The sequence below is a fragment of the Cebus imitator genome, unplaced genomic scaffold (assembly GCF_001604975.1).
Source record: "Cebus imitator isolate Cc_AM_T3 unplaced genomic scaffold, Cebus_imitator-1.0 Scaffold179, whole genome shotgun sequence".
Classification (NCBI taxonomy): domain Eukaryota; kingdom Metazoa; phylum Chordata; class Mammalia; order Primates; family Cebidae; genus Cebus; species Cebus imitator.
The window spans coordinates 1,228,174-1,244,511 of NW_016107494.1; the positions used below are offsets into that span (position 1 = coordinate 1,228,174).

The 16,338-nt window shown below is 37.4% G+C and overlaps 1 protein-coding gene across 3 annotated transcripts; it reads right to left on the reverse strand.

The window, feature by feature from the left end:
* Positions 1-359: 359 nt before the first annotated feature.
* CLEC12A (C-type lectin domain family 12 member A) lies at positions 360-11,960 on the reverse strand. Of its 3 annotated transcripts, none has more exons than XM_017545380.2 (6): positions 11,685-11,960; positions 7,983-8,081; positions 7,523-7,711; positions 6,308-6,459; positions 4,836-4,945; positions 360-1,281 (listed from the first exon to the last, which is right to left on the reverse strand). In XM_017545380.2, exons 1-6 carry the CDS (start codon positions 11,773-11,775, stop codon positions 1,113-1,115), a joined length of 810 nt encoding a protein of 269 aa, XP_017400869.1. In that variant the 5' UTR covers positions 11,776-11,960; the 3' UTR covers positions 360-1,112. The 3 variants fall into 3 exon arrangements, with proteins under 3 accessions (XP_017400869.1, XP_017400870.1, XP_017400871.1); XM_017545381.2 differs by having other exon boundaries at positions 7,983-8,078; positions 11,685-11,951; XM_017545382.2 differs by lacking the exon at positions 7,983-8,081 and having other exon boundaries at positions 11,685-11,951.
* Positions 11,961-16,338: the final 4,378 nt, after the last annotated feature.

The following is a 16,338-nucleotide window of genomic DNA, read 5'->3' on the forward strand; positions in this document are numbered from 1 at the left end:
ACACACCAGGACCTATTGAGGGTTGGGGGTTTAAGGGAGGAATACCATAAGGAGAAATGTAGATGATGGGTTGATGGGTGCAGCAAACCACCATGGCACGTGTACACCTATGTAACAAATCTGCACATTCTTCACATGTATCCTAGAACTTCAAGTATAATAATAATAAAAAAAATACCTTGTAACAAAGCCTCTTGGGTATAATACTCCCAGTTGTGAGTTATGAAGATAAACATATATATATATTTAATTTTTTTCAGAACAATGCTTATGTTTGCATAGCTAATTGCTATATGTCTGTAACAAAAACCAAGCTTATAGTAGTGCAACACACAGAAGTTAAAAATAAGTCAGTCTTATAACTTTGCCTTTTCATTTTTGTTTATTGGCTTTTACACAAAATAATAATTTTAAGAGGTAATAAATGCCTGTTCACATCCATTCTTATCTGGTCTAAAACAATCAGTTGGCTATAAGTCCTTTGACTCATAAGGCCTTCAGCCACAGAGTCCCGTGGAAGTACAGGACGGACCTGGGACAGGCAGCCATGCCATCCTGGCAATGCTATGGGACAAAATTAAAATGTGCTGGTCTTTGATGTTGCCTCTGACAAATCTTGACCAGAGGGGAAGAATGTAAATGAAAAGTACAATTCTAAGCCGCCCCCCTCCAACCATCTGAATGGACTTCCTCTTCAACGAGGACTCTTTTAAAATTCACCTGAAAGACTAGATCAGGCCATGATGGGAAGTGGGACGTCGGACATGCTTCATTATACCTCTCCGGCATTAACATTCACAATCTATTCTATCTGAAGCCTTCTACCTAGATGTTTCACCTGCATGATGAAATCCCAGGTCTTTAGACAAACTCAACCAACTGTTAACCAGAAAATGTTTAAATTTACCTATAGCCTGGAACGCTCCCACCTCCCTGCCATCAACTACACTTCTGAATTTTTTTATTTCATTTTACTTATTATTTTTGATTTTTAGAGATGGAGTTCCACGTCTTAAACTCCTGACCTCTTGTGATCCGTCCTCCTCGGCCTCCCAAAGTGCTGGGATTACAGGGGTGAGCCACTGCACCCAGCCTGCACTTCTTAAATGTATTTAATTGATGCCTGATGCCTCCCTAAAATGTATAAAACCAAGCTGCACTGGATTGGCCATCTTCTCACATATCCTTCTTTGTTCATAAGTGCAGTCATAATAATTAACATATAGTCCACCTATATATCCACAATACATGTTCGTTAAGTCAGATGCATTTGTTATAACCCTGAAAGAGAAAGTAATGAATTACACTTGGCAAGTCAGATATTTGAAACATATTCACAGAAAAAACATTACATTTCCAACATGATAATATTGCCCTAGACTCTGCGTTGTTTAAACTAAATCTAATTTAATGTTCAGAGTATGAAAAGTGCCCAAGCTGATTCTTTATATTGACACATATGCAATGTCAAATACTGCTTCATTTCCCCTGCTTTTTCCACTTTCCAGCATCTGATATTTGCTGCCCTTTACTTACAGACTTAGCACCCCACCCCCTTCATATATAATATACTTTGGAATAATGCCATTTCCAAAGACTTTCTAGTCTAACTGACCCAGTAGTAAGTCTTGGACCCTGTCTTCCTCAAGTGCTTTTCATAATCATCAGAGTCCAGGAATTCACCTAATGTATGATGCCTTAAGTTCAACATCATCTCCAAGTGACGCTTTCATAAGATTTTACTCCGAAGTTCTAATACCAGCCCATCAATACTAGATTAATGATCAGGTATTATACATTAAAAACAAATTTATAAATTAAAAATATTATCTTTTAGATTAATTTAGTATCCATACTTGGGTAAAATATCAACCAGTAAATAACTTCAATTAAATTTTTAAGAATGACATTTATTTGTGGTGACATAGTACAAATGTCAATTATTACTGCCCCCTTTCAGAAACAAACCCTAAAACAATACAGAGTTAAAAAATGAAAATAAGATATTTATGTACATACATGTCATGTATACAATTATTATAGACTTTTTTCAGTTTTCCTTTTGATAATTGAAAGTATCTACTGTTTTACATTCCATTATAGATTACAATTGCATTTTCAACGATTACAAACACATACATTTTCTATATTTTCAAAACAAGATTCCATCTGTGCTCTCTCCTGACACACACATTACCTTTGCTCTAGTCCTTCACTCCAAACGAGACCTTTAAAATATATGTCCTTCTCCTTCCATTTGGAGATAGCTTATCTCCATTCTATCCTATCATTGCCAACCACCAGAGATGGGGCCACCTTGTCTTTCTGACCCACACTCCTACACTTACTATTTCTATCTGAAAGAAAAAGCAAACAAACAAAACAAAAAATTCTGTTTGCCATTATGGCCCAATGTGATGAGCACGCAGGGATCACAGTGCCTAAACTCAGTGTGGGGCACCTCAACACAGTTGACTCAGAGCTATCTCCCTCTAAAAATATACACTAAAAAACACGTGTTAGGCCGGGCGCGGTGGCTCAAGCCTGTAATCCCAGCACTTTGGGAGGCCGAGGCGGGTGGATCACGAGGTCAAGAGATCGAGACCATCCTGGTCAACATGGTGAAACCCCGTCTCTACTAAAAATACAAAAAAAAAAAATTAGCTGGGCATGGTGGTGCGTGCCTGTAATCCCAGCTACTCAGGAGGCTGAGGCAGGATTGCCTGAACCCGGGAGGCAGAGGTTGCGGTGAGCCGAGATCCGCCATTGCACTCCAGCCTGGGTAACATGAGTGAAACTCCGTCTCAAAAAAAAAAAAAAAAACACGTGTTAAGTGATGAACTTCCGGCAGGATGTGGTGGCTCACGACTGTAATCCCAGCACTTTAGGAGGCCGAGGCGGGCAGATCGCGAGGTAAAGAGTTCGAGACCAGTCTGTCCAACATGGAGAAACCCCGTCTCTACTAAAAATACAAAAATTAGCTGCGTGTGGTGGCACTTGCCTGTAATCCCAGCTACTCAGAAGCCTTAGGCAGGAAAATCAATTGAACCTGGGAAGCAGAGGTTGCAGTGAGCCGAGATTGCGCCACTGCACTCCAGCCTGGGCAACAAGAGCAAAACTCCGTATCAAAAAAGAAAAAGATGAACTTCCAACAGTGTCCAGCAGGTTGAGACTCTGGTTTCTTTCTTTGTCTGATATTGTCTGCTTCCCAAATCTTAAAGATTAAAAAGTACAAATGAAATTTGTCACTATTTTATTATTATTGCTATTATTAATAGTTGAGACAGAGTCTCCCTCTGTCATCCAGGCGATGCCATCTTGGTTCACTGCAATCTCTGCCTCCTGGGTTCAAGCCTCAGCCTCCTGAGTAGCTGGAATTACAGGTGCCTGCCACCACGTCCTGCTAATTTTTCTATTTTTAGTAGAGACGGGGTTTCACCATGTTGGTCAGGCTGGTCTCGAACTCCTGACTTCATGATTCGCCCTCCTTGGCCTCCCAAAATACTGGGATTACAGACGTGAGCCACCATTTTTATGTAAAGACTTATTTTTTTTCTCATTATAAGCAGAACAAATACAACACATAAACCCACTTACAATAGCATATAACCACATTCCTCATTGTACTACACAAATTATTTTATCTCTACTATATATGTAATGTATCATGCTAAGGTTTATTCTTTGACCTGAAATGCTCTTCTAAGCCAGTCTTTAAATGTTTCATTCAAAAATGCCCATTTCAGAATATAAGTTAGTGCTATAGCAATTTCTCAAATAACTAAAAATGGAATTACCATCCAGTAATTCCACTCTTGGGGTATTTACCCAAAGGAAAATAAATTATTATATTAAGAGAAAGACACCTACACTCCTATGTTTATTGTAGCACTATTCACAATAGCAAAGTCATAAAAATGACCTAAGTTTCCATCAACGGATTATGTTTTCTTTCAGGGTATATACTCCATGAAATACTACTCAACTACAAAAAAGAAGAAAATCATGTCTTTTGCAGCCAAATGGATAGAGCTGGAGAGTATTCTCGTAAGCGAAATAACTCAGAGACATAAATTTAAATACTGTATGTTCTCATTTAAGTGGGAGCTAAATAATATGTACATATAGACATAAAAAGTGGAATAATGGACATTGAAGACTCCACAAAGTAGGAGGATGAGAGGAAAATAAAGAAGGAGAAATTACCTATAGGGTAAAGTGTACACTATCCAGGTAATGGTTACACTGAAAACACAGACTTCATCACTATGGAATATATTTATATAGCAAAACTGCACTTGTACCCCCTTATTCCGGAAACCTTTTTTTAAGGCTCAAGTGTCATTTATAACAAAAGCAGCATTGCTAAAATTTATGATTGGTTAGTCTGTGTATTCTTGCTGAAGCATTATCACGCTATATTCTCTTTATCTCTAGCATCATTCAATCAGTCTGCACACACAATCAATGGTTAAGTAACTTTAGTGATGAATCAATCTTTCACTCATCTTTGAACCCCAGAACTTAGCACAATATTAAGTATTTGTTAGAGTCCAGTGACTTTTCTGGGCTTCCATAATTTTTCTTAAACTTATTATTTTCAGAAGTCCCCATAATTTGGCTACTGTAAGTTTGTTAGTGGCTTGTCAAAGTTACGAGAAGACATTTATGGTAACTTTCTATATCAGAAAATCATCAAAGAAGCATGAGAGAAAACGGTCCTTGTAGGATGCAGTTTCTACTGAAGCTAGTTTTAATTTGAATCTACAGTGCTCCTAAGGAAAATACCTCTCCTCAAACCCAACTGTAAAATTTTAACAAGAAGGGACACTTACCAGTCAGAGGAGTTGATTATATTTTCAACACTCTTACCATTAGTGTAATCTTTTTCGGGAGATAATCCCAGCCAATATCCATATAATTTATTTGGGGATTTTATAAATTCCTACAGGAAATACAAATGGTCTGTTCAGGAAACAGTTTCTTACTTTTGTATTTTACATTATAATGTAATTTCTTACAAATTGCTGTTTTAAGGTAACATACTTGACATTGCATACTACTATTAAATGCCACTAAAAGAAATGGAAAGAAAGTACTCCTTACTATAAAATTTCAACATTTAAAAAAATATTATCATTGCTGGTCTCACAAGAATAGAGGCCCTACTAATCCACATATAACCTTAATTTACAGTCATTGAAAAGTTCACAATGACACGTTCAGGATTCAAAAATTTGAGCTGTAAACATTGTCCAGGGGCAAAGGAGGTGGCTAATGGCTACCAACAAGAGTTAATAGAAACAGAAAGAGTAGGAAAAAATGCCACACACTCAGATGTGAGTGGTTATAAAACAGAATTCAGAACCAGTCCAGAATTTTGTAGCCAAATAACAGGTATTTTTTCTTATTCCGCACTTTAAAAAGACCATTTTTAGAGTAAGTAACTATGAATGGGTCACTTGAGAATAATCTGATGAGGAAGAGATTTTGGATTGATTTCTCTCTCTTCTAAAGTATAACAAAAGTTTCTTATTGTGGGGAAGCAGAGACTTTTAGAAAATGGAATTTTGATTAAAAATATATGATTATTATTTGAGAGACCAAAAATGCTATATAAAATAAGTGTAACATGGAAACACTAGACAAGAAAAATTAAGAAAATGAATAAATCAATAAAGCTACTAGAAAACACGTTTTTCCTGAGACTCAGGGACTCAGTGCAATACATCTGTTTGACACTTGGCTGTGTCAGCTTCCTCCAGCTCTTCTTGTTTACACATATTTTATGCTAGCCTACTATAACTTGTCTATTTCTCCTAGTGAATTAAAAAATACAAAATGGTAGAAACAAAACAAATCCTCCAATGTCATTTTTATGGAATTAGTAACCCTCAGGAATAATTTCTGTATCCTGATTTTAATGTTTATAAATTACGTTCTGAGATTTGATTCCAGATTCTAATTTGGAAATACATACAGACCTATAAATTCTGCGTGCCCTGTGTCTACTCATCTACCTGTCAGCTAGTAATATGCCTCTTATGCTAAGGTCCTAAGCTAAGGTTTTATATGTTTTGCCTTGCCTATGATATCTTGAGATAAATGTACAAAGTTCCAGTCACTTCTCACCCCAAATAAAATAAACCAGAATCATGAGTTGGTTGATTGAGGTCTTCTCTAACATGCCACGCCCCTCTCTAATCAGGTCCTCTCTAACATGACGCACCCCCTCTATCCCATGAGGTCTTCTCTAACATGACACACCCCTCTCTATCCCATGATGGTAGAAACACCTGGGCTTTACCAACGCACTTTTACTGTTAATCTTCAACAGGCTGGCATTCTGAGCAGCACAGGCCATTCGACTCTCCTGCCAGGTTTTGGAATCATCACTTAGGAAATAACAGCTGTCCTCATGCCACACCCATCTCTCTGGACAAGGCTTACAATTGTGCTCTGAAAGAAGAACATAGTTTTATTTGGGTTTTATTAATAGTATTAATAATTCTTATTATTTCCTTTCCTCTCTATGTGACATTCTCCATATTTGCTATTGATTCTTTCTTTCTTCTTTCTTTCTTTCTTTCTTTCTTTCTTTCTTTCTTTCTTTCTTTCTTTCTTTCCTTCTTTCTTTCTTTCTTCCTTCCTCTCTCTCTCTCTCTTTCTCTCTTTCTTTCTCTCTTTCTTGAGACAGGCTCTTGCTGTCTTCCCCAAGCTGGAGTGTAGTGGCGCAGTCTCAGCTCACTGCAGCCTCCATATCCTGGATTCAAGTGACTCTCCCCTCGGCCACCCAAGTAGCTGGGATTACATGCTGTTTCTTCTTTTTACATCAAAGGGGAAGTAAGTGAATCCTGTATTCTAGTTCCCTATATGCCATCATAATGTGTCAGACACATAGCTTAAGCAAAAAAATTTCAAATTAAGCTCTGGGATTCAAGTGTATCTTCCTATATCAATCACTCTTTCCTATATTTTGTATTCTTTAATGACAACAAACACAAATTACAGGAAATATTCTGTATAGTGAAACTTTGAGGTTTCTCAGGAGCAAAAGAAATATGTTTTAGCAACCATGACTATAGAAACTTATGGAGATATTATAAGACCAACTTCCCCTGATCCTGAAGGTGACATCTCAATTTATTTTTTTCTTGTGGACTTTGTTATCAATCACTGACTGAAATTTAAGAATGAAGTCACCTGTAAAGAGGTGTCACTTCCTCCCTATCTTTTATTAACCTCATTGCCCAGAATAATTATAGTGACAGATTAGAGAACCTGTTCTAACATTTTATCATGTAACTGTTATCTCCCGATAATTTGGGGCCCTATTATTATTACTCTTTCTGTCTTTCTTCTAACTGCAAGGAAATGAATTCTCTATCAACCACATGTAATTCCTTCCCCCAAATTATGACTCCCTAGGAAAAGGCTGCTAGCTAATTATAAAATGATTCTTAAGAGACTCAGCGGTTTAGTTTATTGTCCAATAAATAACACCAAGAGAATTCAGGAATACCTTTTTTTTCTCTATATAGCTCACGACATAATTTGGTGGCTGTTGTTTGCAGTGTGGTGGAGAGGTTCCTGATCTTGTTGGAGCTATTCATGTTACTCATCAGTTGTAGAGAAACATTTCTCTGAAGCTCTTCATTGATATTTTGTAGTTCATTCACTTTTTCCATTTCTATCTTCAAAGTTATGTAAACTTCACATTAAAAAATGACAAAATATTGTAAACTCTCAATAGAACCATCATGCTTTATCATTTGCAGAAGTAGTATAAAGATTAAAGGGGTAGGTAAAGCCATTACAGGAGTAAGGGAAAGACACTACGTTCCACATTGTAAGTAAGTCCTCCTTGTGGGCATATCACCTATCATTATTACAAATCTTCCACTCAAGGTATAAACATTTGTTGCTAAATATTTCAAATTCTAGATACTTTCTCTTTTAACTGAAACAGGGCTAGTACATACATGTGCTTCCCAAGACTCCCAACGCAATGAGCAGGAGAAGGCACAGAAGAGTCAGAAACAAGGCTGCTGGGCGCCATACGCGAGAGGGAGCGGGAGCTGCTGTGGAAAGCAAAATTAACAGGGAGGTCTAAACTTGGTATACACTTTCATTTGAATTATTTACTCATTCATTCATTCATTCATTTTACTTTTATTTCCTAATATGCCTATTGGAAAGGAATGGATTTGTTAGACATTCAAGGATATTTTTAAAATATTTTGAAGAGCATGTCAAGAATAAGTCAAAATCACTGATTTGTTTTATATGTAAATTGATTCTGGCATGAGAAGCTGTTAACTGGTAGACTAATTCAAAAAACAGAGAACAAAAACAGAATTTATAATAGAGAATGGAGAACACCAATCAATCTAGATACAGTACACTTTGTACAAATTTGGGAAAAGTGAGTAACTGGAAATTAACAGAGAAGCCAATATGAGTAGTTGTTGCTTGAGTAGACAATTGTGGCATGTCAGGAAAAACCATTTCAGTTGTTTACATATCCCTCGGGTGATTCTGAGAGTTTAGGTGCAGAATAAACAAGATAGGCTGTCTCTTTGAAATGTCTTTGGGACAGGATCTTGCTGTACCACCCAGACTGAAATATAGTGGCCTGATCATAGTTCACTGCAGCCTCCAACTCTTGGACTCAAGTAATCCTCTATCCTTAGCTTCCCAAGCAGCTAAGACTATCGGTGCCCAGTTAATATTTTTAAAAAATTTTGGACATAGGCACAGGCAAGGACTTCATGGCTAAAACACCAAAAGCATTGGCAGCAAAAGCCAAAATAGACAAATGGTATCTAAGTAAACTACAGAGCTTCTGTACAGCAAAGGAAACAATCAGTAGAGTGAACCAGCAACTAACAGAATGGGAAAAAATTTTTGCAACCTACCCATCTGACAAAGGACTAATATCCAGAATCTACAAAGAACTGAAACCGATTTACAAAAAAAAAAGCCATTCAAAAGTGGGTGAAGGATATGAACAGACACTTTTCAAAAGAAGACATACATGAGGCCAACAATGTATGAAAAAATGCTCATCATCACTGGTCGTTAGAGAAATGCAAATCAAAACCACATTGAGATAGCATCTCACACCAATTAGAATGGCTATCATTAAAAAATCTGGAGACAACAGATTCTGGAGAGGATTTGGAGAAATAAGGACACTTTTACACTGTTGGTGAGAGTGTAAATTAGTTCAACCATTGTGGAAGACAGTGTGGTGATTCCTCAAGGACCTAGAAATAGAAATTCCATTTGACCCAGCAATCCTATTACTGGGTATATATCCAAAGGATTATAAATCATTCTATTATAAAGATGTATGTTCATTGCAGCACTGTTTACAATAGCAAAGACCTAGGACGAACCCAAATGCCCTTTGATGATAGACTGGACAAGGAAAATGTGGCACATATACAACATGGAATACTATGCTGCCGTAAAAAATGATGAGTTCAAGTATCCCAAGATGGCTGAATAAGAGGCAGCTCCAGAAAGCAGCTCCCAGCAAGAGAGACTCAGAAGCCGAGTGATCTCCACAATTCCAAATGAGGTAAGTTCATTTTGTGGGTCTGGTTGAACAGTGGGTATAAACCAAATAGGGCAAGTTGCTGCAATGTGGAGCGCTGCCCTACCCAGAAGGAGCGTGCAACCGACCAGAGGACTGGGGGATCTCCCCTTCTGAGACTCTGATTCAGATATAGTGCTCCACTCAAGCCCTCTACAACCCACAGAACAGGAGATCTTCGCTGGGCTGAAAAGCCTTAGCGAGCTGCCTGAACAGGGCGAACAGCAACTTTGGCCAGTGCCACGGCTGTCAGCATAGATCTAGGCAGAAGCACTGGCTGACCCAAGAAAGCCAAAAATCCGGTGGGACAGAGCTACCTGCCCCCTAGTAAGAAAGGGAATGGAACTCAGGATAACAGCCCAAATGGGATTTAATGAGAATGTAGAAGACAGTATTCTCTTAGTTTTTTGTTTTTTTTTGTTTGTTTGTTTTTTCTGAAATGATGTTGATGCATCCTAAGGGATGATCTATGCAAGAATGGTATGCAAATAAAATATTGGGATCCCTAAGGGGAAAAAAATCTCTTTTTATAGAAATGGCATCTCTCTACTTTGCCCAGGCTGGTCTCAAACTCCTGGCCTCAAATAATCCTCTCATCTTGGCCTCTCAAAGTGCTAGGACTATGGGTTGAGCCACTGCACCTAGTCAGAACTAGAGTTTTTAGTGGAAAAAAAAAAGCACATTAGAGAGGGGAAGTGTAAGAGACTAAGGGTGGACATTACATAATACAATGTGAAATTGTGTACATAGACTCTAAGCTGGTTAATGAGAAAATTAGATGAAGTTAAGAACATGAAGAAGACATGGATTCAACATCTCTATGAATTAAAGGAATTCTTGTGGTGGGAACTTAAAATAATTTGGATTGGCAGGAAAGGAGGTGGGAAAGGGTGTGAGAGGACAGTTAAAGGGCAATTGTTGGTACTATGAAGCTCACGCTATGGCCATCCTCTTTCAGCATATAAAAGAAGAAATACAAAGAAGGAACTAAAGACAGAAAGTGGTGTAAAATTCTTAGACCCTTCTTCTTTCTAAAAAAAGTTACATTGTTAGAAAAGCCCACAAAATTAATCTGCTAGCTTTTCTCAAGATTTACCATGCTCATAATAAATGGATCCAAGATTTAACAATGAAATTTCTGTTTATAGCAATGCTAGAATATTATAGATGTTGTATTCTGTGTGTTCTCCATTATCACTATTTAAGTTATTTTTAGCTCAAACACATTGATTTCAACTATGGATTCACTAGGGCAGATTGCACTCCAAAAGCCAGGAGCCAGAAGGTAAGAACCATACATATAGTAAAACTACAGGATTCTGAGTAAGATGAAGAGTAGAGTTTTGTTGAAGTGAAAGATGAAAGTCAACACAGATGGTTCACTTATTTCATGATTTAAGTTTAAATTGAAAAATACAAAGCTTCCTGACATAGTGTGATTTTGAATATTGTGAATATATTTTGTCTTCTGATATTTCTTTATCTCTTTTCCTCCTTTATTCCTTAATGATTCACTTCATTTAACTTAGCATCTTTTATTTTTTAGTAAGTTAGCAAAAAATCTCCAAAAGAAGTAGGAGAAATTTTAGGATGATATATGTCGAGTTTGGTAGACCATCAAATGGAATCCTTAACAGGTCACTCTGGCTACCTGTCTGTCTATCTTTCCTTCTTTTTGACACACATATACAAAGCATTTTCTTATTAAAAAAAAAAAAAAAAAAAAGAAAGAAACACATGAGAAATCCTGAACACATTCCTTGTTCCATGGCTTCATCTTATAAAGAAATAAAATCTTTACACAACTCAATCATTTGAAAAATTATGCCCCAATTATCTTGAGTGTGATAATAAAAATTTCAAAAATATAAAAGATTGAGTGTTCAATGCACTGATAAGTGTTTTTACAGAAACCTTTTTTCCAAATCATTTTGTTTAGATACCTTTGGTTCCTTTGCTTAGATATAGGAGACTTATTGAAAATTTAAGTTGAATGATAACTATATCACTAATACTGAAGATGCAGGGCTGAAACTACTTCTATTATACAACTGTACAACACATTCATAACTCAAAATCTTACCTTTTCCCCCAAGTTTGTCAATGTCTCGGATATTTTCTGTCTCAGTGGAGTTCTGGAATTTAAGATCTGCATAAGTAACTTCTTCAGACATTGATAAATACGTGAAGAAATCTTGACAAAGTGTAAAAAAACAAAGAGGTGAGAGTAAGTTAACAGAGCTGAATGTTAAACAGGACCTATGATTTTAAACTTCTCTTTATAAATGGAAGCTTAAGCTTGCAAGTTTAAACTGTTTCTAAATCTACTGTACCAATCACTGGTATGTCTGCAAATGAGTCACATCTCATCTGTGGCTTCAGTTAAGAACATTTAACTATTGCAACAGATAACATCTTTCTTCCTCATATTTCTTTCTTTTTTCTCTCATTTCTATATATTTACCAACTACAGAAAGTGGTTTTTGAAATTTTGTTTGGATAATATTACTAGTGTCATGCAAAAGTACACAAATAACTAGCACTACATGGTGCAAACATAGTGCAGGACTTATTGGTGAAAAACTTTCAAGCAGAAAAATAACAGAAAAGACGCAGTTCTCAGAGACTCACTAATCTGCAGCTATGGCCTGGCATAGATATTCCTTATGTATCATGATGAAGGACCTGTTAGAAAGGTTCTCTTCACTGGGACACTGAACATGTGGAAAGCACTCCCAAGGAGAATGAGACAGTTAATGCCATTCCTTTGCCATGTTACATATCTATAGGCTTCCCTAAGAGAGCTAGGGAATGCGTAGTTTCTCTAAGTAACAATATATAGGCTGGCGCAAAAGTAATTGTGGTTTTTGCTATTAAAAGTTTACGAAATTACTTTAGCACCAGCCTAGATATTAAGGGATTTGAGACCCAGAAACCCCCACCAGGGAGCATGTATACTGATGGCCAAGGTCTGTATACTGAGGGCTCTGGGAACAGCTTTGTAGGTCAGGAAAACTATAATCAGCCTTGCTATCTCTCTACAGACTGACTCGATCCATTTGATCTCCTCCTCACCTAAGCTACCAAAAGCGGGAAGGAAATGAGTCTCCAAAGTCCAGATTTGTGTCTTATGAGCTTGACTCAATAGTCTTAATATTTTTTATCTCATTTCTTGATCAAGCATGCAAGTGGAAGTGAGGGGTGGAGAGGACTGTTTTTGAGTATGTTTTCTAATTTTTGTCAGTAAATCTTACTTTAAAATTCTTCTTGGCATTTCTTCATGTAAATCATAGGAAATGGTTAGGGATTATTATTATTATACATATAAAAGAGAATGCATAAAGATTTTTGAAAATCAAAAACTAATTGCTTTATTATGTTCGGATAGACAGGAAAAGTGAAAGACTCCCTTTATAAGTGCTACTAAAAAGTAACTAGGAAAATATAACAGATACAAATTAACTAGATATTTGCACAACCAAAATGAACAAAAAGACTAAGGCTATTGAAGAAAAGAAAAAAATAGAAAACCATTCCTTCAGATTAGAAGCCTCAATACTGTAAAAAAAANAAAAAAAAAAAAAAAAAAAAAAAAAAAAGAAATTAAATTTGCCTAAATATATCAAAAAATCCAATTTCAATTTAATTAAAACAATAATAGATTTTCTCCTGATACTTAAATAAAAAGCTATCAAAATACATCTGAGAATATTACCATGGAAATATTGGCAGCAAAATTTAAAGGAATATATATTCAAAACATGATTACTTCATCCTATGCACTTTACCAATGTTGGTTTTATCTTTACAACTCTCTATACCAGGTACCATTATTATCACTCTTATTTTACAGGTAGAGAAGTGAGCTGCAAAGTGGTTAAGGCTTTTTCTGTTTTTTGTTTTTTTGTGTGTGTTTCTCTTGAGAGAGTCTCACTCAGTCACCCAGGCTGGAGTGCAGTGGCATCTTGGCTCACTGTAACTTCCACCTCCAAGAATTCAAGCAATTCTCCTGCCTCAGCCTCCCGAATAGCTGGGACCACAGGCACGGGCCACCACATCTGGCTAATTTTTGTATTTTTTAGTACAGACAGGGTTTCATCATATTGATCAGGCTGGCCTCGAACTCCTGACCTCGTGATCCCCCCAACTTGGCCTCCCAAAGCTCTGGGATTACAGGTGTGAGCCACTGCGCCCATCTGCGAAGTGGTTAAGTTTGTATCTAACATCACACAGTTGGTGAGTGGTAGAGTTGAGACTTGACCAAAGACTCTGGCTGCCTTGTTCAAATACATGCACAAGCTCTAATGCCTCTCCTGGTGGGAAAGACTAGCCCTCTATTTTTCCTAGGTGGATCAGATGTTTGTATATAAATATTTGTTTATAATATTCTTTTTGTTTATAAAAGGATGAAAACTGACCACTCCACAGGTAGAGCCCTGTTCTGTGTTATATTGCTCTGTTTTTTCATGTGGAAGGTTGTTTCATCAATCACTAGAAGATAAAGAGTATGATGAATTGTAAGGGGTAATAACTGAAAAATCTAAAAGTCCTGTTTGCAAGGTACACTTGTTTGATAAAGATATTTGATAACTATTACCTCATACAAAATCCTTAGTTTAGAGCCAGCTAAAATATTTACATCCATATGAATAAGCTGAGATCTGAGATTATTTCATGGTTTGCCCTTCACAGCCTGTACCAGTTTTTTAAAAAATTTGTTATTGATATATAATAGTTGTATAGATTTTAGAGGTATATGTGATATTTTGAAACCTGAATACAGTGTGCAATGACCAAATCAGGGTAATAAGGGTATTCATTCCCTCAAATACTTACCTTTTCCTTCTGTTGGGAATGCTACAATTCTCTTTTAGCTATTTTGAAATATACAATAAATTATTGTTAACTATAGTTTTCCCACTGTACTGTCAAATACTAGAACTTGTTCCTTCTACCTAACTGTACCCAACCAACTTGTCTTTATTCCCCACAACCCCTTGCCAAGCCTCTGATAACCACCATTCTACTCTTCACGAGATTCATTCTTTTAACCCTCACATGAGTGAGAAGATGTGATATTTGTCTTTCTGTGCCTGGCTTATTTGAGTTAACATGATGACCTTGAGTTCCACTCATGTTTCTGCAAATGACAAATCCCTTTTTATGGCTGAGTAATATTCCATTGTGTATATATACTGCAGATACCTGCACTCCCATGTTTATTGTGGCACACAAGATATGAAATCAACCTATATTAATTTTCATTCCAGTTGAACACTAAGAGATGATCTGCAAATATCAACTACAAATATCTTCCAATATTAAACATAAGTGATAAATTATCCATTACCTAAATTATGTATTTTCTGGGGGTTGTTATAATGGAAAAAAGGGAAATAAATAAATATAGGTGAAGAAAAGTGCACAGTGGTAAAAAGTTAAGAGACACACATCTTCACGTTACATAATTTAAAAGTTGAGAGACCATGGTGGCCATGATATACTCTTACAAAAAAGAAACACCTGGGATCCAAAAACAATAAAAAAGGTTATACGTTAAAAGGAAAATTTATGAAGATAAAATAATGGGACAATTTGCAAGATGTAGATAAGACCAAAGGAAACCAAATGGGATAGTGAAATACACCAGGGGTAGCTACCATGGGAAGCCTGAGAGAACAATACTGGTAGCAATTAGCTGAAGCAGCAGAAACTACAGCTGATGAAGGCTGCCTCCCTGGAGGTACACTCAGTGAGAAAAACTCCGTATCCATTTCCTAGTGCTGTAGGGAAGGATTCTCCCACCTTTTAATCTTTGCTTATTCTTCCTATTAGCACAAAAGTGCCTAGGGCTTCGGGACATTAGTGTCCAGGGATATTGTACATAAGAGTCAGCATCCCAAGGCACTGAAAAGGGATTGAAAAGGTGAAGAGGAGGTCTATAAGAACAAAGAGAATATCCAACACAGCTGATCTCTTTCACCCTCAGCATCCACTCTTATTGTTCAGATGAAAAGCGAACACAGAGGACACACAAAATCCTGATGTAACAGGACACTTTCCTTGACCACTTCACAGTCCTTGCGACAGGGGTGCCTTGCTTACTCAGCCTGCAGCTCTCAACCCCTGACAGGAGGGGGAATACACAGGTGAGTGGGTGCAGAAGCCAGAGTGAGTGCTTTTGGGCACCCACAGGAGCAAAACTCTGTGCGGCCCCACAGAAGCATCTAGCGGGTACCAGCGACCCCTGAAGACCAAGAGGACATTTGTTACAGTGCACTCTTTTAAGTTTGCTGCTGCAGATGGCTTAAGTGTTGACAGCTCAGTGGAGGGGCAATGTGGCAGCCTTTGGCACCTGCACCCGACTCCTTGTCTGGCATCCAGGAGGAATGAGTTTGCACGAACAAATTGAGGGGTGGTGAATGTGAAGGATCTTATTGCTGATGAAAGTGGCTCTCAGTAGGAAGAGGTGCCAGAAAGGAGATGGAGTGGGAAGGTGATATTCCGATGGAGTCCAGCCATCCTCAGCAGGACTCTTCTCTGAAGTCTTGCTATCAAGCCATCCCTCTGAAGTCAAGTAGCTTCTCTTTGATGTCTGGCTGCTTCTTCTTTTCCCTCCTTCTCTGCTCTTTGACAGTGGAGCCTACGGTTTTTATGGGTACAGGATGGGGGTAGGGTAGGCCAGGGATGGTTTTGCAAAAGGCAACATTTAAGTGAAAAACAGGGATATAAGGTTC